The 26,497-nt window shown below is 41.2% G+C and overlaps 1 protein-coding gene across 1 annotated transcript; it reads left to right on the top strand.

Annotated features, from left to right (window-relative positions):
* Positions 1-20,751: 20,751 nt before the first annotated feature.
* Positions 20,752-24,803, top strand: LOC309707667 (uncharacterized protein). The gene is made up of 3 exons (XM_082535121.1): positions 20,752-22,197; positions 22,342-22,624; positions 22,752-24,803. The coding sequence occupies exons 1-3, from the start codon at positions 21,596-21,598 to the stop codon at positions 23,421-23,423; spliced, it is 1,557 nt and encodes a 518-aa protein (XP_082391247.1). The 5' UTR covers positions 20,752-21,595; the 3' UTR covers positions 23,424-24,803.
* Positions 24,804-26,497: the final 1,694 nt, after the last annotated feature.

The raw sequence follows: 26,497 nt of genomic DNA, 5'->3' as shown, positions 1-26,497 counted from the left end.
TCCTCTTGGTCTGAATTAGGAGGTTTATAATGAAAAGTAAAGAAGGCAGATTGTATTGAAGCCTGTGGTAAAAAAAAAAAAAAAGCTGCTCACTTGATCTATGACCTCAATAAATACTTTTCCCTTGAGTTTATGTTTCAACTCGACAGTTTCAGGGCTTATTGAATACAGAATGTCTTTGATTTGCAAACTGTGTCTGAATGAGTTTTTAAAAAGTGAGAATAAAGCAGGTTATACTTTGAGGGTTTACCTTATACCACGTGCTACCATATGTTCAGCTGTTGACTGTAGTTGTGTGTTTGCTTTGCAGTTTGTGTTCACTTCTTACCCAATGCAAGAAAGGAAAGAAAATGCTGAGCCATTGTTGAAGATATCCTGCAGCTGATTAAAGCGCATCACCTTTGCCAAGAAACAGGGCGTACTGGCTGGCTCATCATAAAACTTCTCTGAGTAACAATAACCGCGCCCATCCAACAACACAAATATGCAAAGAAAAGGCACACACATACAAACGAGGCAACAAGTTCAAGGGGGAAAAAAAATCCAAAAGGGGGTCTTAGAAAGGCTGTTGGGCAACTATGTGGTATTAGACCAGCTTCAGAGAGTGTTGGCATCGATCTTCCAACTCTCTGAAACTCTAAAAACAGCATTCCTCCTTTGGTGATGAAAGCACGGTCTAACACACCAGTGCAAACCTCCCCTGTAGGAGTTTCAGTGGTCTGAGATCTGGTGACTGTGGCATAGAATCACATTATCATACTTGACCCATAGTGCACTATGGATGCGGATTCTTCTCATTAAGACAGAAAAGGCTATCACTCCAGACCAGATCCAGGCCAAGTCAGGGAAATGCATTACGGACACACAGAATCCCCTCACTGTATGGATCAAGGGTTCAGGTTTTTCATTTTGGTTTCTCACCCTGCTGTAGGTCTCCCTCCCTCTCTCCGTCTCTCTGTGGAACACTGTCTGGAACAGCGGGATCTCATCCTCCTCCCACTTACCTCTAATCAGCTCCATAGCCTTTCTAGGCTCGGCTTGTTTCTCACACTTTCAAGACTACATTTTCAAAACTGTGCAAATCCACATTAAATGACTTGAAATGAGGAGCACGGGAGCTGAATTCAATTTGGCAAAATGTATGAATTCCGTCTCCAGGATGACAGAAAGGGACGCCTCTTTTTAAAAAAAAAAAAAACTAATGCAAGGTTGCTAATAAAGTTTCTGTTTGTTTTGAATGGTTATGAAAGGGCCCGTTTGTTTGGCTGTGCCTGCTGTTGTCAAGGAAACGAACATTCCCCAGAGTACTGTTCATATTAATTGTTTTATTCCTCCCACTGTCCTCTCGCTTCTGACAGACACAATCAAGCAAGTGTGGACAGACTCGCAAGTCTGAATTCTGTCCCTTCATGTCCTCGTGTCTCTTTCTGTTTGCTCTGTACGCTCTTTGTATTTTCCCACTCCGAGCCTCTCGAGTTTGAATAATCTCTCCCTTCCTGGACCTCTTCTCTCACTCATCCCTCGTGGCCATGGAACAGCTGTTTGGCAAAGTGAGATAACCACAGAGGTTCTTTGAGAAATTATTCGCTGTGAAATCTTGGGGGTGAGTTTAAGACACATATAAAACTCAAGGCAAAGCCAAAAAGGAGATAATGTGACTGTTGGCATGAAACATAATTTATAATTCCTTCTTATAAAAGATGATAAAAACTGGCTTGCTCAGCTGCAGCTAATAGACATCTCCACTGTTCACACCAAGTGCATTCCAGTTATTTTCTGATGAAGACTTCTGATTTCCTGTTTGGAGTCTTTGCTTTCAGAAAAACCACAATTATTGTGTTTGAAAAGCAGTGCCAATAGAGCAACTTTATTCCTAAAGTGGTCGCAGCCTGCTGGCCCTGAAATCATGGTGAACATTCCACATACTGAAAGCAAACTATATAAACTAGTGAACTCGCTCTCATGCACTTTAATGTCGACACTGGGAAATCAACTGTGTAGAAACAGCTGGGTTGATGGGATCCTGCCTGTAAGTAATTTAAAGGGGCCCTATATCCCCTTTTCTTGGACATTGCAATAATAGTTTTATATGTTTCCCAGTCACAGTCTTACTTGCTGTATACTGAGCTTTAGTGCAGCTCCCCAGTTCATCCATTCCAGTTCCTGTCCCACTCTCTTTAAGCCAGCTTTCTTCTGATTGGTTACCCCTCACAAACAAAAGCTTTCCACAGTACAGAGTGTGGAGCTGCTGTGTTCCTAAGGTGACAAAATTAAGGATATCTGCTCTCAGTGACATCACATAGAGCCAATAATAGGAAAAAAAGCAGTTTGAAAGTATTGCTCATCGTGATCACTGGTTCATACAGGGAGTGCAGAATTATTAGGCAAGTTGTATTTTTGAGGAATAATTTTATTATTGAACAACAACCATGTTCTCAATGAACCCAAAAAACTCATTAATATCAAAGCTGAATGTTTTTGGAAGTAGTTTTTAGTTTGTTTTTAGTTTTAGCTATTTTAGGGGGATATCTGTGTCTGCAGGTGACTATTACTGTGCATAATTATTAGGCAACTTAACAAAAAACAAATATATACCCATTTCAATTATTTATTTTTACCAGTGAAACCAATATAACATCTCCACATTCACAAATATACATTTCTGACATTCAAAAACAAAACAAAAACAAATCAGCGACCAATATAGCCACCTTTCTTTGCAAGGACACTCAAAAGCCTGCCATCCATGGATCCTGTCAGTGTTTTGATCTGTTCACCATCAACATTGCGTGCAGCAGCAACCACAGCCTCCCAGACACTGTTCAGAGAGGTGTACTGTTTTCCCTCCTTGTAAATCTCACATTTGATGATGGACCACAGGTTCTCAATGGGGTTCAGATCAGGTGAACAAGGAGGCCATGTCATTAGTTTTTCTTCTTTTATACCCTTTCTTGCCAGCCACGCTGTGGAGTACTTGGACGCGTGTGATGGAGCATTGTCCTGCATGAAAATCATGTTTTTCTTGAAGGATGCAGACTTCTTCCTGTACCACTGCTTGAAGAAGGTGTCTTCCAGAAACTGGCAGTAGGACTGGGAGTTGAGCTTGACTCCATCCTCAACCCGAAAAGGCCCCACAAGCTCATCTTTGATGATACCAGCCCAAACCAGTACTCCACCTCCACCTTGCTGGCGTCTGAGTCGGACTGGAGCTCTCTGCCCTTTACCAATCCAGCCACGGGCCCATCCATCTGGCCCATCAAGACTCACTCTCATTTCATCAGTCCATAAAACCTTAGAAAAATCAGTCTTGAGATATTTCTTGGCCCAGTCTTGACGTTTCAGCTTGTGTGTCTTGTTCAGTGGTGGTCGTCTTTCAGCCTTTCTTACCTTGGCCATGTCTCTGAGTATTGCACACCTTGTGCTTTTGGGCACTCCAGTGATGTTGCAGCTCTGAAATATGGCCAAACTGGTGGCAAGTGGCATCTTGGCAGCTGCACGCTTGACTTTTCTCAGTTCATGGGCAGTTATTTTGTGCCTTGGTTTTTCCACACGCTTCTTGTGACCCTGTTGACTATTTTGAATGAAACGCTTGATTGTTCGATGATCACGCTTCAGAAGCTTTGCAATTTTGAGACTGCTGCATCCCTCTGCAAGATATCTCACTATTTTTGACTTTTCTGAGCCTGTCAAGTCCTTCTTTTGACCCATTTTGCCAAAGGAAAGGAAGTTGCCTAATAATTATGCACACCTGATATAGGGTGTTGATGTCATTAGACCACACCCCTTCTCATTACAGAGATGCACATCACCTAATATGCTTAATTGGTAGTAGGCTTTCGAGCCTATACAGCTTGGAGTAAGACAACATGCATGAAGAGGATGATGTGGACAAAATACTCATTTGCCTAATAATTCCGCACTCCCTGTATATAATCATGATGCATCCACCACTGTAACAGGACATATATGAGAAAAAGTAAGGATGAACATAATAGGTTAAGTTAAAAATTAAATTTGTTCATAAAACACGGTGATGAAGTGATACTATAGTGGAAAAGTGCTGGTGCTATTATTTCTCACTTCAAAACATATATAGTAAATATAACTAGTGACCATGTGGGTGTATTGTTTGGTCTATTTTTGCTTCGGCAAAAAGATTTAATCACACTGAAAACAATAAAAAGATGTTTTTTAGTGCAAAAAATGGGAATTTGAATCTACTGCTAGTTGATTGCTAGACAACACAATCATGCTGTAATAGTACATTATGCATAATTCAGATTTTGTGAAGATAGATGAGATGTTATTATTGTGAAATCAAGAAAAGGATACATTTATAAAGTGCTATAGGTGCATACATTTAAAAAAAGAGTGAGTTGGTGCATAACTTCCACCAACAACATAACAAATAATTGTGCAGAATGCAGAGCACAAACTACAAATAATCTGGAGAGATGTGCTACAAAGTGAAATTAATGGCTCCCTTTTTACCTGGCTGAATCACTGTGACTTATACTGAATACATAGCCTGAGGGGTAAAATAAGAAACGAAGTTCAACACACTCAGGCTTTCTTTGGACAAGCTGGCTCAAGAAAACCTAAAACCTCAAGTGTGGCTAACGGGTATCTTTCTCTGTTAAACTAGGTTTTCAGGATCTCTGTGTGCTCACAAGAATATGGGTATTTTATGGATCATGTGACTCTTCTTCCACATAAAATGATTCCTATGAGCGCCACCAACTCCAGCCAGAGATGTTATCAGACAATAAAAAATATAGCTGCAAAATCTATAATTTTTACAGATAAGACAAGTGATCGGTGCAGCAGAAATGAACATTAACATGGCACAGAGTAGTTTCAGTTAATTCAAATTAATTTGATTGCTGAGGACACTCTCTGTGCTCATGTTTATTTCGAAGATGCAGCTGCACATCAGAGCTCTGAAACTTTAAACTGGCTACATTTTAAACATGAAACATTTTTGCTCCATGTGGCAAAAAACAGGAGACATGAAATTGTTTTGGGTTTTTCTTTGGATCAGATTAAAGTGGAATGGATTATAAATGATTGACTGAACAGGTATGCCAGTGACAATGCAGTGGTTTATTCAGCTATGCCTTAACAAATTGTCCATGAAGCCTAGAACGTATTCCACCACTATAGAATCTATATTGCATTTTAAGCATGCTGTGAATTAAATAATCAGTGAAAATGTGGTGCTTCCACATGATTTTAAACTAAAACTAGGAAAATATTTTGATCGTGACCAGAAACAGGTTCTTATATCAGTAACTTATACTGAACACAGGTTATCATTACCACAATGATTTAACCAGGTAAGAAAAAGCCATTTGCATGACACAGAAAACTCTGACTTTAAGCTTGCAAACTCATCAGTCTGACTTCACAGCGCACCCCTCTGGTCAGGAGCCAGTTATAATCACAGTTTTCATTTATAATCATCTGGAAATGGAAAGATTTCACTTTTTTTTAATTGAAGCATGTTTTAAGTGTAATCCACATAGCGTGTCTGTTGGGGGATACATTTTCTATGTGAATGTTGTTTTCTTTTACACTGCTGGAACTGCAGCTACTAGAACACAGAGCATACACGAATAGCTGTTTAATCAGTCAAATTCATTATTACAAGCTGAAGTGATTTCTCCATCTCTTTTATCAGGCTGTGGCACATAGTAGCATTTTATATTTAAATGTCTTCTGTTCACCTTAGAAATGAACAGCAGCACAGCAATAAAACGATTAACTAATTTTTATAAAGATTTATTTTAGTGCTCTGTACATTAAATTCCAAGAGCTATGATTCTCTGCAGCATTAATCATCTCATTTGCAGCCATGTTGCATTTTACTTCTTTTTACTTATAGATTTTTGTCAACTTTTTATCATCATCATCAGATAAGTCTCCGATTGGAGAAGAGGCACTCATAATGGCATCACTTTGTGCAAAAGTCATGAATCAGAGCTGGACTTTTTTAATTTTAGTGAAGTTCCCCGTCTCATCCATGAGGCTTCTTTAGTTTAGAACTGAAGAAGCCTCATGGATGAGTCTTTATGAAACTTAGAGCAGTCCAGTGGCTTTCTTTCTTAGACTACTATAACCTGGATGACTGATGATCTGCATAGACAACTTTTTATGTGAGCACACATAGAACCTAAAGCAGAGCCGGTGTGACACCGATGTCATACCTGTTAAAACTGACTGTTTTTTTCAGTTTCATAGAGGCAACTAACACACAGAAAGCCTGGCTTCCTTTGTGTCATCTCTCTCAGGTATCCTCCCATCAAAGCTGTGCTTCCAAACAGCTGTTAGCAGTCAAAATGTAAACCTTTATTTTCACACTAAACTTTTTAAAGAGTTTCTTAACACCGGGCTGAAAATCAGTGCTTACTGCCTCTCCTACAGATATTTGTACCTGTAACCACACCTTAACACTGCGCAGTTCTGAAGTACAGCTGTGTATTACTGCAACATGGGCGTGTCTTCATTTTCTCATGTTCTCTCAAGGGTCTGTCTACAGATAGCATGCTTACTTCAGCCGACTTCTCTACAGCACAGTACGCAGTACTCCTTTAGTACTCCACAGTACTCCTTTAAATAATGTGAAAACTGTAATTTATATCTTTTTTTGATAAGCTTTTAAAAATTTCTCTTTGAGTTACTTTGTTGTAAATAATACATATAATAAAAATTGCAAGTCAGAATTTAAGAATGCAGAATTTGAGATTTTATGGGAGTGGGTCATGCCCTGTTTCCACATTCAATGCAACAGAGGACATTTCTGAACACAGCAAACTCGTTGTTTCTTGAGATTTGACCATAGAGGGCAGTGATCATCCTCCACAGGATTTTGAGTGTGGCTCACCTCACCGTGCTTTCAGCCTATAAGCTAAACAGAATACTAACTGGGAAATGTGACGTGCCAGAAATGTGATGCAAGGGATTCTTTTTTTTCCCCCAATAACAGCTTTTAAAGGGACACATTCAGTTTTGCACCGTCACTATGGATGAGCACAGTTATCTAGCAAGGCATGTGATATTCTAGCTTTAGGAAAATGACTCATATCCTTGTGATAGGTATTTCAAACCATGTATGACATCCTTCAGGAGTTGTGGTTTTGTTTCTGGTTCTTCAGTTTTGTGTTTGATATGATTTGATGTCCTTGCAAACTTAATTTGGTTCATGTGGTAGGTAAAGTCTATGTTGAACTCTCCTTTCCTCTGAAGTCATTTTCGCTCACAAGGCCAATGCTTGTAATCAGATCACAGGGTAACTTGATCAAAACATCCATTATATCCACATAATGCAAAAGATCGGTGGTATTTACCCTTCGGAAACAGGAACGCTGGTCATGGGTGCAGTTTAATCACTCGTCATCTGACAGCACAGATGCCGAAGGAATCACGAGAAGGAGCCGCTCAATGTTTTATTTTTCTAAATATATTGCCCTCTCCTGAGATTGCTTTGATCTCCCTTCTTTGCTGAGGTTTCATGCTCTTTCTCCTTTCCAGCCTTGTCATCTTGCTATCTGTAAAATCTCTGTAAGCTTTCTAGGAAATACAAATGTGAGGGCAAAAGTTGGATTTTGTTGCGATAGTTTCCCGCTTTGGACTAGTTCATTTCCAAGTTAATTATTTCATACCGTCATGTTTTATGCAATATACTTGATTCCAACTAAATCATGAAGGATGCAGTTTTAGGAGGACACCTAAGGAGCTGCGGTGCGAGGTTACAGATGTGTTTAGAAAAACTCATATGAAAAGATTTTTCATCGTGACTCAGTCATATACCTGTCAGTATTAATCAAGGTTCAGTCAAATACAACCTGGATTAACTGAGTGAAAAAGGTGAGTAAACAAGAAACACTTCATTGTGGAAAGCCTAAAGTAGCCTAGGCTTATTGCAGCACAACTAAAGGAGGATTCAGGGTCTCCTGATTCAGCCCTATAAGTTTTATCATAAAGGAAAGTTTTAAGCCTAATATTAAAACCAGAGAGCATCTCTGTCTCCCAAACCACAAGCAAGCCAGCAGCTTAAGAGCAAAGTGCTCCACTTGGTTGATATGGTACTTTGAGATCTTTAAGATAAAATGGAGCCTAATGCAAATCCTCTGTTCCACCACATCCCACAGCTGCTGTATTGGAATAAGATCTGGTGACTGTGGAGGTCATTTGAGTACAATGAACACATTGCCATGTTTGAGATTATCCATGGTATGGATCCGAGTCTGACTAGGATCTCATGCTAACTCTGTAGTGACGTCACTTCCGAGTTCAGAGGTATCTGGAATGCAGCAGAACGTTTCTGCAGGGCTGAGCAAGAGTGGCTGAAGATTCGACTCTCCCCAAGAGGAGTCTGCTCTTGGGGAGCGACACATCATCAACACTGACACAAAACTGAAGAAGTAACTAGAAAAACACTAGAAGCAAGAGAAAATATAAAAATACCACCACAGCAGAAACAGAAAACATGTAATATCAATAATAATGTATACTTTATTGATTCCCGTGGGGAAATTCCTCTCTCCATTTAACCCATTCTCTCAGTGAAGCAGTGGGCAGCCTTTGGGCGCCTGGGGAGCAGTGTGTAGGGATGGTACCTTGCTCAGGGGTACCTCAGAGTAGGATGATTAAAACCCCTGGTGGGGCCCCTTCCCCATTATAGGGAACTAAAACTAATAACCAGAGTAAGCAAGAAGCCAATACAGGAACCAAAACTCTGGCAGTTAGACTCTGATGGCCCAGCACAGGAAAAGAGAACCCAGCGGTGACAGCGATTTGAGCAGGATTTGTAAAGCTTAGATTTGCCACAAACACATTGGAAGCAAACAGATGTGCGACTACAGATCTTCCTCACTGAATTTATGCATCATGCTTCATTTTGAAAAGCAGTTAAAAAATGGTTGGATGGATGAGTGCAGTGGTGCACCACATATAATACCCCATTCTGTGGTGGAGTAGAGGTCCAGATGGAAGTGAGTACACTGCTGAGATGCTGGAGCGTCAGGCTATTGACACCCCTTCCACTTCCACTTCCTAATAGCAAGTGGACAACTGGCCAACCTTAATGTGACTGTTCATCGCTTTAAAATGTATTTATGTTTTTTGTTGGCTCTCTGGCACAAAATATTATTTAGTGGTGATCAGATCTTCTGAGTCACACTGAGTATCCACCCATCCCTGAGAGAGAAATCCCATACTGAGGAAAAGTGGCAGCATGTAAACCATATGGACCCCCGCATATCAGGAATGCCTGTGAATCAAATCCTTCTTGGAACTCAAAATACTTTCCAAGGCTTTTAACCAGAAAGTGTCTCATTCTCAGAGCACCTAAATCTGCACATGTGTGAGCACGTGGACCTTTTTAAAGAGCAACAAGTGGTAGAGAATGAGGTACAATGCAAAATGAGGATCTGCTGTGCAGGAGGTGCTGTTAATCCCTGCAGAGCTGCAGGAACCGTTCATGTAAGTCACATAAACCTTTTACAGTGTGACTCAGATAACCCAAATACCATCAGAACAATAACATTTTCAGCATTAGCTTTCCTGTTATTCTAAAACCTTGTTTCCCTCAGGTCACTACTCTTTATTTCTGATTAAATGAGTGCTGAAGGTCAGAGGGTAAACTCCTCCAGCCATGAGACATAATGTGAGCACATAACACAAGTTATTATTTCAGTCAGCCTCCCAAGTAAAGTCACTGCTGACCATAGAAAACATTCAGGAGACTGCGATCGGCTCCTTTTGCACTTTTGATGATGAAATAATCTCTATTTCTCTGCTCCAGACCCAGTTGTCCTCTCTGTGCTTCCATGTGGGAGGCCTTAGGAATGCTGATGATGGGGTTAGTGACTTCTCAGTCAGTTCCAGATCCTTGACCTGTAAACTCTTCTGCTCTTTTGGTAAACTGACTGTGTACAAGGATGTGTTCATGTTTAAGTGGGCTTTTAGACTTGACGCAAAGCGTACAGTTAGAGCTGAGCAGGTGACCCTGAATGCTTGCTTTACCTTGATGTGACTATTATTGTCATTTGTCGCTATATAAATAAAACTGAATTGAATTATTGCTGCTTTCTCTTGACCTTTGTTTTCCCGAAAAAACTGAAGTTAGAAGAAAGGCAGTCAGCTGTCATATTACCAGCTCTAAAAGGCCTTACAGCTGAGTGCTTTAAGGTTAGTACCTCAACCAAGGTGGTGTAATTCAACTGCTGCTTTTCAGTAGGTGGCAGTTCTCTGGGTGCAAGTCTTTTGTTGAAAATCTCACAGGTGATTTTTTATAAGCAAATGATGGAGTTGTTAAACTCTGGTCCAAATTATTAGTTGAATTTTCTTCTCCCTGCAGCCTCACAAAGCTCATTCTTTATGAAATCAATCAAATCTGAGAAGAGCTCCCATCTGACCTCCTCAGAATGAGCAGATTATTATTACTTTTTACAACAGCTTTAGTATATTTGAAGGAGTGCAATATTTTGGCTTTATGCTATGAAAGCTAGTTAACCAAGGACATGGGCCAAAATCAACAAACAGATCCCTTAAAAGTTTACATTTTTGCCAAAAGAAAATTGTCACAAGCTGAACAAGCAATGAAGCAACAAATTGCAAACTGATTTGTCCTGAGACCCTCTGTAATTCAGGCCCCTTCTGCATGCTTAGATGGCAGATTTAAAAAAAATATATTTAGTGCCTAAAGTTGTTAATTGATGTGATGTGTCCAAACTATTATATGAAGCACGTAAACACTAATCTCAAGCAACTTAAAGAAGTCCAGACGCTTTTCTTTCCAGGCTCCTTAGACTAAACACTAATCTAGTTTCTCCACTTGCAAGGTTATGATCCTCGTATAAAAATATAGGTAAGCTTTGGCATTAAAACCTAGCACACCTGACAACACTGATGCTCAAACACTGTTACAGAAAAAAATGTGGTTTTAATGACACTTGAGTGTGAGTTAAATGTATTAACTGTACTTTTAGGGCCTTTAACTTGGACCCATGATGGTCAAGTAATAAATACGTTAAGCTAATGTATAAAAAATAACTGACTCTGAGGGTCTGAGGTCATCATTGAGTCACTGTTTCCCTGGAGTGACCCAAAAGCAGGCGTGCAAGTTTAGTGCGAGAGGCCCCAGAACAATATTGGGCCTGAGGGCTAGAAAACTACCACCACTCCCACAAACACTCTACAGCCTCTTACAAGAGTGTGGAAAGAAAGCCTTCTCTTACAGGGTTTGTTGAGTTGTAATAAGCATCATTTGACTGTTTTGTTATTCATTTATTTTTAAAAATGTTTTATTGTAAATAAACCACTTAAAGAGCAAATAAAAAAAAAAATAAAAACAACAACAACAAAACAGGAAAAAGAAATACTGGATGCATGCTACATGAAGTGTCTGGTCCTTAAGAGTAGAAACGGTTATATAAGTGTAGTCCATGATGAGCTTAAATTCTTATATTTCATGCTTTGTACTTGGTAAACAGCAGAAGTGCGATGCGTTTTTAACGACAGCTGTTTTCTACTGTGTTGCAGAAACCTGCTATACCCATCAGTACACTCATTTTTGTCCAGCAGAAAGCTTCCTGTTATGTTCCTGCGCATTACAAGTAGGCACATTATGTCTGTTTTTACAGATTTTCTTTTTTTTACTGCAGCTTTTTTTAGAATTTGTTAGAGGAACAGGTCAGTTACCTCACTGCACTTCAGTCTTTGTTTCTGCAGCCATCATTAAACCTCGCTCATTTGTCTCCGCAAAAATAAGAAGAGTTTCCATAGTGAGCTGTTACCCAGGTCACAATTGCTAACCAGCAGGAAGAGCGGTGCATTTTGGGTTAATGAGAGCTTCCGTGCACTCACAGCAGGAGGGAGTCCTCTGCGTCATTCCGCCAACAAAGGGGTTTTCCTTGTTTTTATGACAATGGGAATATTGTTCCAGTGTTACTCTGTTAGTTCCTACAGCCGGTTCACTCCATCCGGCCCATTTTATTCCGTCCATTGTGTGCGATAGCTGTGAAATATTTCCGCATATCAAAATGAGTCAGAACGAACTAAGTGTAATTTTCCCAGAGTTATTAGGAAATGGGTGACTGCAGCCCTATTTTATGGTCCTAACTTTACTTATTCACGCGATCGTTACCTGTCATGTCATCTGTATTTTGACATCTTCATTCTGTTAAAAAAGAACTTCGTAAAAATAACTAGCTTGTAAAACTAATCCAGTTTTAAACAGAGGATCTGAACAAGACGTTTTTGATTAAGATGGATGGACGTGTTTCAGTTTGTCTCAGTAGAATTTACGTGACCTCCAGCAGCTCCTCCTGGGATCCCTTCCTGTAATATTTATGAAACTGATTGCAGTTCTCTTGTTTTTCACTGTAATCTATCAAGCTGTAGTTCAAGTGTTGTAACACTGGACACACGCACACACAGAGTGAAATTTCACAGTAAAGTCAATATTACTCAGTCTGTTTCATTTCTGAGCTGGCAGTGAAACAATGTCTCTGATATGATAGGAGGCCAATGAGTCCACAGTGGAGGAAGCTGTTGCAGCTTATTACAATAAGTGTCTTACTTCATCCACTGTCATTATTGTAAACTGCTAGTGTATGCTTACTCCTTCATCACACAAAACCATGTATTTGAAAGATCCGATTGTCATGGTCCTGGGTCTAACGACATGACGTTTTGTGTTTAATGTTCTGTTATTCCTACCTATATCCTCCTCCAGTGCTCTGTTCGTGTCTCTGTGCTGGTAAAACAGTCTGTGAATTTCCTATTTTACATTGAATGTCTGTGTCTCGTCTTGCTCATTAGTTTCAGCTGTGTTTTCCTCCTGCGTGTTATTTCCTGATTGCCTTGTGTGTGTGTGTATTTATAGTGTGCGTCTACCCCTGCTCCTTGTCGGTTCGTCTGCGTTTCATGATGTACTCTTCATTCATCCTGCATCTCTCTGCTCTACATTCCGCTTTTTTATTATTTCAGGTCTCCTCATTACTGTTCCCAGTTTAGGTTTTTAGTGGTTTCTTGTGCCTCATTTCCTGTTTTCCACTTTGTAAATAAACGCTCACCTTGGAGAGGCAACTATGACTATTTCTTCTATTTTATTTTATTTTTGTTAGTTGTTCAAATTCTGTAGTTTTTGTTTTAATTTTCTGTGAGTCCACTTTTACTGTATATACTGCAAATATATAAACATAGTACATTGTTACACGTTTGTACATAGTCTCTAGGCTTTTGCCAGGCTAACTGCATTATGGTGAGAGGCCTGGCCTCTTTACAATACAAAACAACCAATACTCCTTACAGTTGCATAAATGACATAGAACATAAACATAAAGATACTGTGATTCTCAGTCTTAATTGACAGTAACTACAGACAGGTACGTGTATAAATACAGCCTCATGAGGTCTGCAAGCAGCCTAGTCAATTAGCTCTAGCTGCTAATTGCTAGCTTCAAGGCTAATCTACACCGCTAACCGCTAAATACACAATAAACATACACAACGAGGATTAACAGCCAACTTTCCCACATTGTCTGCAAACCTGTGGACTATCCTTAGGGCAAAGTCAACTTATTTACTATTTTTTATCTGCTTACCTGCAAATATATAGACATAGTAACCATTACACACTTGTACACAGTCACTAGGCTTTTGCTAGGCACACTGCTAGAGTGAGTGGCCTGGCAGGTTTACTCCCACTACAGCTGCTCATTTTAGGAGATGCTCCCTCTTGCGGTGTAATGGAGGAAGGATAAGTACTCTTCCAGTACTATATCTCTGTATCTTAGATAATGAGGCACACATTATTTTAAAACAACCACACATAGAGAATTACACTGAATTCTCTGAAGGCTTCTTTTCTGCTGAAGTGATGCATTAAGGATTATTGTGTCAGACACTGCCTGTAACTGCAGCTCACTGGGAGCGTTTACATCTAAATGTCAGGAGACGCCTGGTTATTGAAGAATACAGAGCAAGTGCAGAGAGACATGAGGACACGAACTGCAGCAGATTAACAGGTGATGACATGCAGTACCCGCATGCAGTACCATGAAGTGTTTGTGTATGCAAGAAGGAGGGGTTAGGACATTATTTATCAGATCTAATATTACAGAGTCCCTTTTTTCAGGAAACATGTGAGGAATAGCTACTGGAAAATTCTGTCACATTGCAACCAGTCATCCCAGTAGAAAAGAATCACATTTTTTAGTGGACTACCCAATTTCTTCACTTATAGGGTTTTTTTTTTTATGATGGGTTGATATTCATTTTGTCTTCATGTGCTCAGCGATGTGCCAGGTCACTTAACACAAGGTGTGAATGTGCTTACATTTATCAAAGTAATGTATCTGTCATGGTTATGGGTTATTTTTACGCAGCCGTCTGAGTTTCTGGTATTTTGATGTCATTTTGTATTATGGTTTATTATTTAAGGTTCATTTACTAGTCCTGAGTTTATTCTATGTTGGTTTCTTGTAAATTTAGGCTCCCCTTGTGTCTTTGCCCTCTGTGTTCCTCTCTGTGTGTCTCTGTTTATTTACGTGGGGTTTTCCCCATTTAGGAATGTTCCTCTCCTCGCATTTATTCCATGCCTCCCCTGTCTGTCATGTTTGCCCATGTTCCCCCAGCCTGTTATGCTTCTCTCTCCTGCTCTTTCATGTTCTCTCTCGCCCTCGCCTTCGTGTTCCCCTCTCGCTCGCCGTGTGCGCCGCTTTCTCCGGGAAGAGGCAGCAGGCGGGGTACACAGCCGAGCCTCTGGCACGGGAGCCTCCATTGAGCCGAGGTGGTAGGCGGAGCCGCTGTGCCATGGCGAGGTTGAAGGTCCGGTGAGTAAAACGGCTGGCGGGCGAGCGAGGAGCGGAGCGGCGGGAGAGCCAAGGCTGGACTGGGACAAAAAATCGGCCCGGGCATTTTGACTAGAGACCGGCCCACCAGGATAAAGATTGAAAATGTGACGTCATTCAGGGATAAAACCGCAAAGGATTCTGGGAACTTGTGGCAAGAGGTACTAGCGCACGCAGGCTTTCAATTGAACTCAGTTACACAGCGATAAAAAGAAACCCAAAAAAATGGCAAGAAGCTGTTGTATTATTAACTGCAATAACCGGTCGCATGACAGCCACGGGAAGCCGACGGGTAAAGAGATCGTTTTTTTTTTTATCGGATTACGTCGTTGAAGTGAAATTTTTTAAGCCATGTTTCCGAAGTAAGAGCCGACGGATGGTCTGGATATACCAAATATAACATCTCAGAACACTCCAGCTCACATGTTAGTCTGCTCCAAGCATTCCCACAAAGGTCAGAGTTTTGTAGTAGTTAATACGTCATTTTTCTTAACATAATTGGTGATATAGGTTACAAGCAAGTCTGGCGCTGAACAGAAATTGTCGCGCTATGCTCCTTTGTTTATTGTGCATAAATAGTGAATTGTCCTGACACAATATTGCGTTTCGCTTCTGTTATAACCATGGTACATTGACAAAAACATACACTTTTATTCACAGGATAAAACAGTTGTTTTGTATCACTAATTGTCCATTGCGATTACCAGTGTTGGGGAGTAACGGAATACATGTACCGCCGTTACGTATTTAGAATACAAAATATGAGTAACTGTATTCCGTTACAGTTACCGTTTAAAAAGGTGGTATTCAGAATACAGTTACTTTGTTGAAATAAATGGATTACACTGCGGTACTTTCCTGTTTCATTTTGTCGCGGGTCAGGACTGTTTGGGTTTTGTTTGACAGCTACGTGCTGTTGTTCCAGGCGGCAGCGTTATGGTTGCCATGGTTACAGGGCGACGCTCTCTCTCTCTCTCTCTGCGACTGTGTGTTTCCTGGGTGAGAGAGCGCCTTTTCGTTGTTGTTGTTGTGCTAAGCTAACAGGCATAATGCTACAAGCATAGCTCTAAAGAATGTAGCCTCATGGGCAGTATAGTCCGTGTTGCAGGGAGAATGCACTGCCATACACGTTATGTGTCTGTGAGCGCGAGGAGGGAGAAAAAGGCGAGTGGAAAGGTACGAGTTGTCGTCGAGGAAAAACGGGAGCTGGAAACATGTAAATATAATAATAACCACTGCAGCCAAGAAGAGTGCCTGACGAGCCCAGTTGTAAGTAAGCTATTAAGACTCGACTGTACACCGTGTTCGTGTTTTCCTCCGAAAACAATAAGTTCCGTTGGAGCAGTCTTTCAACGCCTCTCTCTGTCTCTCGCAAGAAAAATTGACCCACACAACAAAGTAAAGCTATTTTTCGGCTACGAGCCGACAGGGACCCCGCCGTATTAGTCAGAGGTCCCTTTACTACAGTTCGGAGTCGCGGACCTTCAGTAATAGTAATAAATCACACAGCAATAGTACATTCACGTTGTTGTAAAAAGCACGATAATATATTAAGTAATCCAAAGTATTCAGAATACGTTACTCTCATTGAGTAACGTAACGGAATACGTTACAGAATACATTTTGGGGCATGTATTCTGTATTCTGTAACGGAATACATTTTAAAATTAACCTTCCCAACACTGGCGATTACAACATACAATATTATTGTCACTGCTACATTTCTGTAATGCTACTGTAACCGGTTTCTGCTTCATCCCGCTGCAACAGTTCGGCCCAAACAGACTCCTCGACTCTGCGTTGTGTAGTGTTTTTAAAAAGACAAGGAGTCTCTGATCGATCGTTGCCACTTTATTTCCTGAATGGAAACAACAGTGTATTATCAGTGCACAGGCTCGCCACACACCACTCCGCACAGCACACTACGGCAGAACATCTCATTAGCATTCCGCTTTAGCATACAGTTTCACACATTAATAAACAAATGAAAAGTACATAAAACTGGTGTTGGACATGTGTCCACTAAGCACTTATTACACTCGGTGCTCGTCAGATAATCAAACATGTTTTATGTGTCTGTACTACTTAGCTATATTGTGTGCGGAACAATACAACTCACCTCTCGTATGGCTACGGCAGACTGGCAGCGATTACTGCAGCCAGCCACACCGAGAGGGGGGGGGCGCTGTTTCCCCATTACACTGATATTTGTGACAAGTGGAATAATACCACATAAACACTGTTACACTACCAGAAATTATTTCCACTACTAATTAATTACCGTTGAGCTCAAAGGTTATATTAATAAACTGTTAATGAATGTGTATTTATGAAGATGATTTGTGAGACTGGTAAACTTATGATATGTACAATAGTCTTTCGTTCTACACGGTGCATTTCAAGGTCCTGTACCCATCCGTCGGTAAACTGTACCTGGGCTTGTTGCAGTGACCTGAAGTTACTAAACTTCATGAGTGTGTGCACTCACTCCAAGAAGCGTATAATTATAAATCTGAGCGTGGTGAAAGTTGGGCAGCACGCTGACGTCTTTTGTCCACTCTTTCACTCCTTTGATTTTTTCCTCGTATCTTTTCTTTGTCTTTTCGTCGAGTCTGTCTTTGTACGGACCGGCATTGTTCTCCTTTTGTTTTGTACATTCCTTTTTTGTGCGGCAAAGAAAAAAAAAGAAGGTATTGGAACCGGAGAATGAACGTTTTGCGGTGCTGCAAATGTTTGCATTTGATGCGGTACTTGGATTGTTTTGCCACGAGTTCCCGGCATGCAATGCGCGAAAATCACGTGATTGTTAAACAAGGGGGAGGGTGCATCCAGCCTCCTCGGCTGTAATTGGTCCAGCCCAGAGTCGATCATGACCAATTGGCCAATCCAACACCTTTCATTATATATACCCTTCCTAAAAAAAAAATAAAATAAAAATCCATCGGCCCATAAAAACAAAAAATCGCCAGCGGCCCACCGGGCAAATGCCCGGTATGCCTGATGGCCAGTCCAGCTATGGGGAGAGCGAGCGGCCGAAGCTTGGCCTGTGTTCTGAACTTATGTCAGAACACAAAATTACTGTCAAATTTGTTAGTAAGGGGGTGGGGGGGCTTCTTATTTAATTTTATACATATGTAAATCAAGTATCCTCTGTTCCTCCCTCTTTCTGTGTCTGCACACTCAGTTACTCTCTCTACTTGTTCCCATGCCCTCTGGCTGTGTTTTGAGCGACCCTCTTAGCATAGCTTGACCATAAACAGGCATGAGGAACAGCTGAATTCTGAGCAACAAGCAGATTTAACATGGATGTGTGAGAATGCAAGGTCACACTTAATAGAGTTTGAAGTGCGTCTTTCAGTGAGTAAAAACGCAGCACAACATGCTGTCTGCAAAGCCTCTGCAAAGCCTTGCAGCTAATTCATCCTCTGATGACAAATTATTAGTCTAAGTGGAGCTTTCTGCCCAAGCTTTTGAACGCTGTAAAACAACTGTTAGCTTGAGAAATTAGTTCTCAGGGCACTTTGTACCACAAACCACAACATGCACACATGCTTTGGCACATCCATGCTGATCCTGGTTTGTTGCCAAGATGGGCTCCTCGTTTGTCCCCTCCTCTCTTTGCTCCTCACTGTCTTTGTGCTTAAAACATAAAACGTGTGTTGTATTATGGTGTGTTAGGGTTGGGGTTAGGGAACCTCAGGTAATACACAGGCCAACATGAGGACATTCATGAAGGGAAGGTGAAGTGCTGGTTGGCGAATTGAAGTCTCAGAAGAGATCATTAATCAAAGTTTAAAAGCAAAGGAAGAAAAGGAGAAAAAAGGAAACAAGAGGAGGAGAAAAACCTCAAGGCGCCTGCACTCTTAGCTGGTCAGAGAAGCAGCGAAATGCAGATAAATTTGGGGAACTCTGAGGTTGGAAGCAAAGGAAGTGAGGAAGGGAATGAAAACTGAAAGCCCAAAATTTGAGGTTGTTTTTGTCCCAAGTTTTGCCACAGCAGCTCTTAGGCAACAAGACTGAGGTTAAGTGTGAAACATTAGGGTGTGTGTTACAGTTACGAGGGGAACAGGAAAGGAGGAGGCTTCATCAGAACAGCACATTCTATTTTTCTCAGGAAACACCATTTCTTGCGGTGCAGAGCGTGTGACATGTGATGCCCTCACTGTGTGTGTGTGTGAGACTTTGTGAGTTCATTGTTTGCGTGAGATATGAAGATGGAGACTGCGTGCGCCTTTGAGTGTGAGCATTCTCACATGTTAACATGTAGGACGTGCTGTTCAGAGGCTGAGGGAGCAGGTGTGGTTTTTCTGGACTCCAGTTTTTGGTTCTCAGATGTCCTGCAAACGACTCTAATTAATAACAGAGCTCACTTTTGATGCTGATTACAGTTTTCTTCTCCCATCATCTTATATTACCCACTCGAGTGGGCCAGATGAATCTTAGATGAGTTATACTTTATATCTGGGTCAGCCTCATCAATAACAACACTAATTGTGCACATTCTGGACTATACAGATAAAAGCTCTACTGTCAGATTAACATGACAAATTGCTTGATAACATTTGAAATGAATGTTAGATCTTTTGAGTATTTATCCACATAGCAAGCACAGAGCATCAGTCTTTACTGAGGTAAATGCTAAACTCAATTTGTGAACACCGGACATCAACAATGCTGACAAAAATCTCGTCACAAATGATCTTGAGACAATTTGTAGTGTTTAATAACAATGTTTCACACGGTTTCCCCCTGCAAACACTGATTCTATCCATTATTGCTCGGGCTGTCACTCAGTGACACAGCAGTTCCCTCCACTCACGATTTGCTTGCTTTGTGGAAATTGTACTTGTGATAAATGTGGTTTGCAGGCAGGGTGGGAACTTCTGGATATGAAGTGGAGCTGGACACTTGCTGTCAGAAACCCAACTACTACATGCATGCCAGTAAAACTATAATGACTGTCCATTAGCCATTTGATCTACTATCCCTTGGAATCTGGAAATGGCAAAATACACAAACACATGCGCACGCATGCACAGAAACACAGCTGGGAGAACAGAGAGTAGAGGGTCTTCATATGTTTTGTGTTTCTATAATTTCAGACATTTCACAGATTTGTTCCACAGGCACTGTGATCACATTTGAACCAGTTATGTTGCTTACATATTTGTGCTTGTGCAGAACAAAACTGCTCAGCCTCACATAACCCCTTCCACCCGCCATCAATTGTGACGATGGTGGGAGGAAAAGTGCATTAAGTATGTCGTCACTTGCTCTCCTGCTGTGTTCTGACAAAGGGGAGGAAAAATGTCCCATGAGGCAGTGCCCTCCACAAAAGACGGCAATGAAAGATTTCCATATGGAAAAGTCCAGCGCACAAGTCCAGCACACAAGTCCGGGTTGAAATCGGGATCATGGAAAGAACTGTTGTGGAATCACAGGCTTTCTTTTTCTCTTTGAGAATGACCGTTTATCAAATGAGGGGAAGGTTGCTACGCTGTCACCCAGGTCAGCAGTGCAGATGAGTAAATAGTTCCACTGGTTTCAAAAGAAAGATTTCCTGTTCCTGCTTGCTGTTTTGGGGAATCTGAGAAGACATTTTATTTTCCTCTGTGTGGTGGATCAGTATCTCATATTTCACACAAATAAAAAACAAACAAACAAACACATTTTAAATGTTTTACAAAGATACAGCCATGATTTGAACATTAATAATACACCATAATAGGAGTAGTAATTTACTTGTTTGTAGTTCCAGAAGCCCTCATGAACATTGTAAACATGTTTTTCAAAATAGGATTATATTGGGCTTTACTTTTTTTTTTTCCTATGCTGCAAGCTTACAGGAACCCTTCAGGATGTGTGCACCTGCTAAACCCAGATAACACTTTGACCCAGAAAATTAGAGGTCATCCAGGTCTAAAGACATAAAGACCTGGATGATCTCTAATTTTCTGCTTCTAAATTCAGATAAAACTCAGGTTATTGTACTTGGCCCTAAAAATCCTAGAAATTTGGTATCTAACCACATACTGGATAGCATTGCATTGTCCTCCAGTAACACTGTGAGGGTTCCTTGAGTCATTTATGACTTCAGTGCACATATTAATCAAATATGTAGGAGTGCTCATCTTCCATTTGCACAATGTCTCTAAAATTAGAAATGTCATGTCTCAGAGTGATGCACGTGAAGCATATATTTAGGGGTGGATCAAGTGACCCTGAATCCTCCCTTAGTTATTCTGTAATAAGCGTAGGCTGCTAGAGGACTCCCATGATGCACTGAGTATTTCTTCAGTCACCCTTCTCACTCAATACGTGTTAACAGACTTCTCTGCACTGAATCATACTTGTTATTACAGTTTTTCTCGATTGCCTAAACACTATAACCAGGCCTCTAAACTAAAATTTCAAAACCGTAATGCTATTGGTCAAAAAGCACACCCATTTCCCTGAACTATAAACACTATTCCCTGCTTTGACACATGACTCAAATTTGGTGAACTGTTACTGCAAAACTCTACACACAAATCCCTACATTTTACAGTGCTTACACCATGTAGTCATTTAGAAAGCACTAGCATGCAATAATGTTAACTTAAGTCAGCATAGCTTGAGCTCAATTAGCACACAATTAACCAGGTGGAAACACTAGGAGTCAAAATTTAGCACACACCAATCAGAACCTGCGATGGATAGATAAAAGGGCCAAAGTCAGCTCATTCAGGTTTGAAACAATGGATCCAAAGAGATGCAAAGGAAGAGGACGTGGTGGAGAAAGAGGACGTGGTGAAGGAGGAGGACGTGGTGGAGGAAGAGGACATGGTGAAAGAGGAGGACGTGGTGAAGGAGGAGGACATGGTGGAGGAAGAGGACATGGTGAAAGAGGAGGACGTGGTGGAAGAGGAGGAGGAGGTGGTCTAGGACAACAGGAAGGTGGTGAAGGAGGAGGACGTGGTGGAGGAAGAGGACATGGTGAAAGAGGAGGACGTGGTGAAGGAGGAGGACGTGGTGGAGGAAGAGGACATGGTGAAAGAGGAGGACGTGGTGGAAGAGGAGGAGGAGGTGGTCTAGGACAACAGGAAGGTGGTGGAGGAGGAGGGAGAGGTGGAGGAGGAGGAGGACGTGGTGAAGGAGGTGGAGGTGGAGAACGACGGCGACAAGGAAGGGGAAGAGCAAGGGCACGAAGACAGTCAGTCTCGGATGAAATTCGAGCCACTTTAGTTGACCATGTCCTTGTCCATGGGATGACTATGAGGGAGGCTGGGCAACGAGTACAACCAAATTTGAGTCGCTTCACTGTTGCCTCCATCATCAGAACCTTCAGGGAGGAAAACAGGTAGGTGTACTTGCAGTAAGACTGCTTTGTACAGTAACTTGTAAGTTACTGAACTTATGTGTCTTGAGTTTCAGTATGTTTCCATTATTTTCCTGTAAAATGAATGTGTGACAGTTACAGTAATGAGTGCTTCTATTTTTGTAGGACACAGAGACGACCACCTGGTGGAGGCAGGTTAAGGCTTTTGTCGGAGGAGCAAGAGAGGGAACTTGTAAACATGGTAATTGCAAATAATGTAATCCGCCTGCAAGAGATTCAAAGGAGAGTGATTGAGGATGATCATCTTTTTCGAGGCATAAATGCCATCAGCCTCTCCACAATTGACCGCATCCTCCGAAAGAATCAATTCCGGATGAAACAGGCATACCGAGTCCCTTTCGAACGAAACTCTGACAGAGTGAAGAACCAACGTGTGGAATATGTTCAGGTATGAGTTTTGATACTGTATAAAGTATTGTGTACCATCACAGCATGGCAGTTTATGCTGCCATTTCAGCACTCTTGAACTGTGGTTCAGGGTACTGATTGACTCTACTGTGTTATGTGTTTTGCAGAGAATCTTTGAGATTGAAGGACGGCCTGTTCCCCATGAAATAATCTTTGTGGATGAGGCAGGTTTTAACCTGACCAAAAGAAGGAAAAGGGGGAGGAACATAATTGGCCATCAGGCTATTGTAAATGTCCCTGGTCAGCGTGGGGGGAATGTCACTATGTGCGCAGCCATCAGCCAACGAGGGGTACTCCACCGCCATGCCGTACTGGGACCCTATAACACTATGCTTCTCCTTGCTTTTCTTGATGGTTTAAGACAACATATGTTCCAGCTGGACTACAGGGAACCAGCACAGCCAGAGCAGCCTCACTACGTTGTTGTGTGGGATAACGTCAGCTTCCATCGCGCTGCTCTGGTTCGTGACTGGTTTACCAATAACCCAAGGTTTTCTATTATCTTTCTGCCTGCAAACTCTCCCTTTCTAAACCCGATAGAGGAGTTATTTTCGGCATGGCGGTGGAAAGTGTATGACCGAGAACCTTATGTCCGTGTTCACCTCCTTCAGGCCATGGAAGAGGCCTGCCTAGACATATCAGTAGATGCATGCCAGGGGTGGATCAGGCATGCAAGAGGATTTTACCCCCGCTGCCTGGCTGGGGCCAATATAGCCTGTGATGTGGATGAGATTCTCTGGCCTGACCCAGACCAAAGACAAGATGCTGAGGTGGGATAATGTTTCTGGTGTGTGTTGTACTGTATAGTACATGAATGACAATGTGCCACTGTACATACATTGGTTGCGTCTTTTGTGTTTATCATGTGACAAGGGTTTTGAAGGGGAGAACCATAAGCAACCTAATTGTTTTGGAACTATTGTTTTGAATTAATTGTACCAGTGTGCAAAACTCTGTTGTAGTGTGTGTGTTTTTGAGGGCTTGTGTTTGATGTCTGAGGGCAAAGTTTGGTTTTTCAGCAGGAGTGAATAGTTTTGGGTGTAGAGCTTCATTTTGACCTGGAAATAGGATGTTTGGGGAATTGAGTGAGAGGTTATGGATTTGTGTTTACTGTTGTGAGGATATGAGGCGTAGTTTCAAGAAATGTGTTTTAGCAATCGAGAAAAACTGTAAACAAATATGTAAGACTGTGTTCTTCCGTTTGCGCAACATCTCTAAAATTAGAAATATCCTGTCTCAGAGTGACGCTGAAAAACTAGTTCATGCATTTATTACTTCCAGGCTGGACTACTGTAATTCATTATTATCAGGATGTCCAAAAAACTCACTGAAAAGCCTTCAGCTAATCCAAAATGCTGCAGCAAGAGTCCTGACAGGGACTAGAAAGAGAGAGCATATTTCTCCTGTTTTGGCTTCCCTTCATTGGCTTCCTGTTAAATCCAGAATTGAATTCAAAGTCCTGCTCCTCACATACAAGGTCTTAAATAATCAGGCCCCATCTTATCTTAATGACCTTGTAGTACCATATCACCCTATTAGAGCACTTCGCTCTCGCTCTGCAGGCCTACTTGTTGTTCCTAGAGTATTTAAAAGTAGAATGGGAGGGAGAGCCTTCAGTTTTCAGGCCCCTCTTCTGTGGAACCAGCTTCCAGTTTGGATTCAGGAGACAGACACTATCTCTACTTTTAAGATTAAGCTTAAAACTTTCCTTTTTGCTAAAGCATATAGTTAGGGCTGGACCACGTGACCCTGAATCCTCCCTTAGTTATGCTGCAATAGACGTAGGCTGCCGGGGGATTCCCATGATGCATTGAGTTTTTCCTTTCCAGCCACCTTTCTCACTCACTATGTGTTAATAGACCTCTCTGCATTGAATCATATCTGTTATTAACCTCTGTCTCTCTTCCACAGCATGTCTTTTATCCTGTCTTCCTTCTCTCACCCCAACCGGTCGCAGCAGATGCCCCCCCCCCCCCCGAACCTGGTTCTGCCGGAGGTTTCTTCCTGTTAAAAGGGAGTTTTTCCTTCCCACTGTTGCCAAAGTGCTTGCTCATAGGGGGTCATATGATTGTTTGGGTTTTTCTCTGTATCTATGAAGCGCCTTGAGGCGACTTTTGTTGTGATTTGGCGCTATATAAATAAAATTGAATTGAATTGAATTGAATCGTCTGCTCAAGCCTGTGAGCTGTAACAGAAGTCACGTTATAAATATTTTAACATGAACAAACCAAATATGAAATGTAAACATTTTCTTACTCTGAAAATACTGAGGAAGTGTTTCTATTATGACCTCCATATGCAAAGACTGCGTGCCATTGAAAGTAGAGCTGAACAAAATCATGCCTTTCACTTTTAAAGTGAGTGAAACAAGTGAGGTGGGGCAGGCCAGGTCTCTCCTGCTGTCGCTGCAAACTGCACCTTTTTACTGCTGCACCTTGAAGTTTGTCGGCTCTTGGAGGCCCTCCACTGGCCTGGAGTCCCGAGCAGTTGTCCGTGGTTATAAGGTATTGTAGGAAAATTCGGTAGGTGTCGCTGCATTTCAGCTGTATTCAAAATGATCTAACATTTAAAAAGGAAACTGGCTGCATGCATGCAAACACTAGACATGTTCAGTACATGTACAAGCAGCTCACCCTCAGCAGTGAATAACGGTCACAGTTAAGGTCAAATAAAAAAACAAAAACAAAGCAGCTGTAAATTCAGTTGGGATTTTCCGCTCTGGCACAAACAAAGCAGGATAACGTGTATCATTTTCTTTTCTTAAACCTTGTGATTGATGTCGCTAAAGATAATAGTTGACAGCTTGACCTTTAAGTTGTAAAATCTTGTCTGTGAGTAATGCAAACTTCCGTGCGATGTCTTGGGTCTGGTGAAGCTTAAAACAAACACCTGAAATGTCCCACGTTTTTTTTCTTTTCCTTTCTTTCTTTTCCTGCTGTTTTCAGTCTGAATCGCTGCTACTGTCAACTCAGGCCCAATGCTCATATAAAAAAAACAGCAACAAAAAAACAGCAATGTTAACAGAAATAAACAGAATATCAGGAATATAAGTTCCATTTGAAGTAAAAGTGACTAACCCAGTATAAAATGCTTTCCATGTGATCATAAATCTTTTAAGAATACAAAAAAAGCAACAATCAAGTTTACCACAAGCACTTTTTATGGAATACTTGTGTTTATTACATGGAAGTATCGAAGCACATGAGGGAGAATAAAAATGAACATCCTGTCCCACAGCTTTAGAATGTGGTACAAACAGGTAATTTTTATTTGCAGTCAGTGACTTCAGGGAGTTACTGAAAACAAAGGATTTACATTCCAGTATTAAAACAGTCCTTGTACTGTAGTTAGTTTGTGTAGTTATGGTAGGTTGTTGAGTTATGTTTGAGCCTATGAAAATGAGGGAATAATAATAATTCCTACTAATGCAAAAGTTTTGTTAAACCCCTTAAATTAAAGCAGAAAGTCTGCACTTCTATCACATCCTGATTCATGGATTCATGGATTTAAAGTCCAGTGTGGTGGATTTTAAATGCTGTCATTGTCCACTTATGGACCTAACTGCTTGTGCCTTCTTCATAAGACGATTATTGCCCAAACACAGACTATTTTCATAAAAATCTACCAGCCAGCAAAGAAGAGAGAGACATGTAGCTGCATTTATCTGTGTCTATTCAAGAAACAGTGGTACAGGACAGTCATCATGTGTAACATATCAGAGAAATGAAGAGATTATGGTTAGAGGAGAGTTTTCTAACATGCAAAAATGGGTAGCAAAAATAATTTAGAAAAACAACAGCACCCTGAACATCACACCATTAAAGTATCATATATGCAGTGGTTTAAAAAAAGT

Source organism: Aulonocara stuartgranti, assembly GCF_965226115.1.
Source record: "Aulonocara stuartgranti genome assembly, chromosome: 1".
Taxonomy (NCBI): Eukaryota; Metazoa; Chordata; class Actinopteri; order Cichliformes; family Cichlidae; genus Aulonocara; species Aulonocara stuartgranti.
Note: the sequence above shows the minus strand (reverse complement) of the source record. Positions and strands in the feature narration are given on the sequence as shown.

Excerpts from the sequence above, each read along its gene's own strand:
- LOC309707667 (XM_082535121.1), top strand. The coding sequence starts at position 21,596 with ATGGATCCAAAGAGATGCAAAGGAAGAGGACGTGGTGGAGAAAGAGGA. Across the intron at positions 22,198-22,341 it reads ACCTTCAGGGAGGAAAACAG|GACACAGAGACGACCACCTG; the intron begins GTAGGTGTACTT and ends CTATTTTTGTAG. Across the intron at positions 22,625-22,751 it reads AACGTGTGGAATATGTTCAG|AGAATCTTTGAGATTGAAGG; the intron begins GTATGAGTTTTG and ends TGTGTTTTGCAG.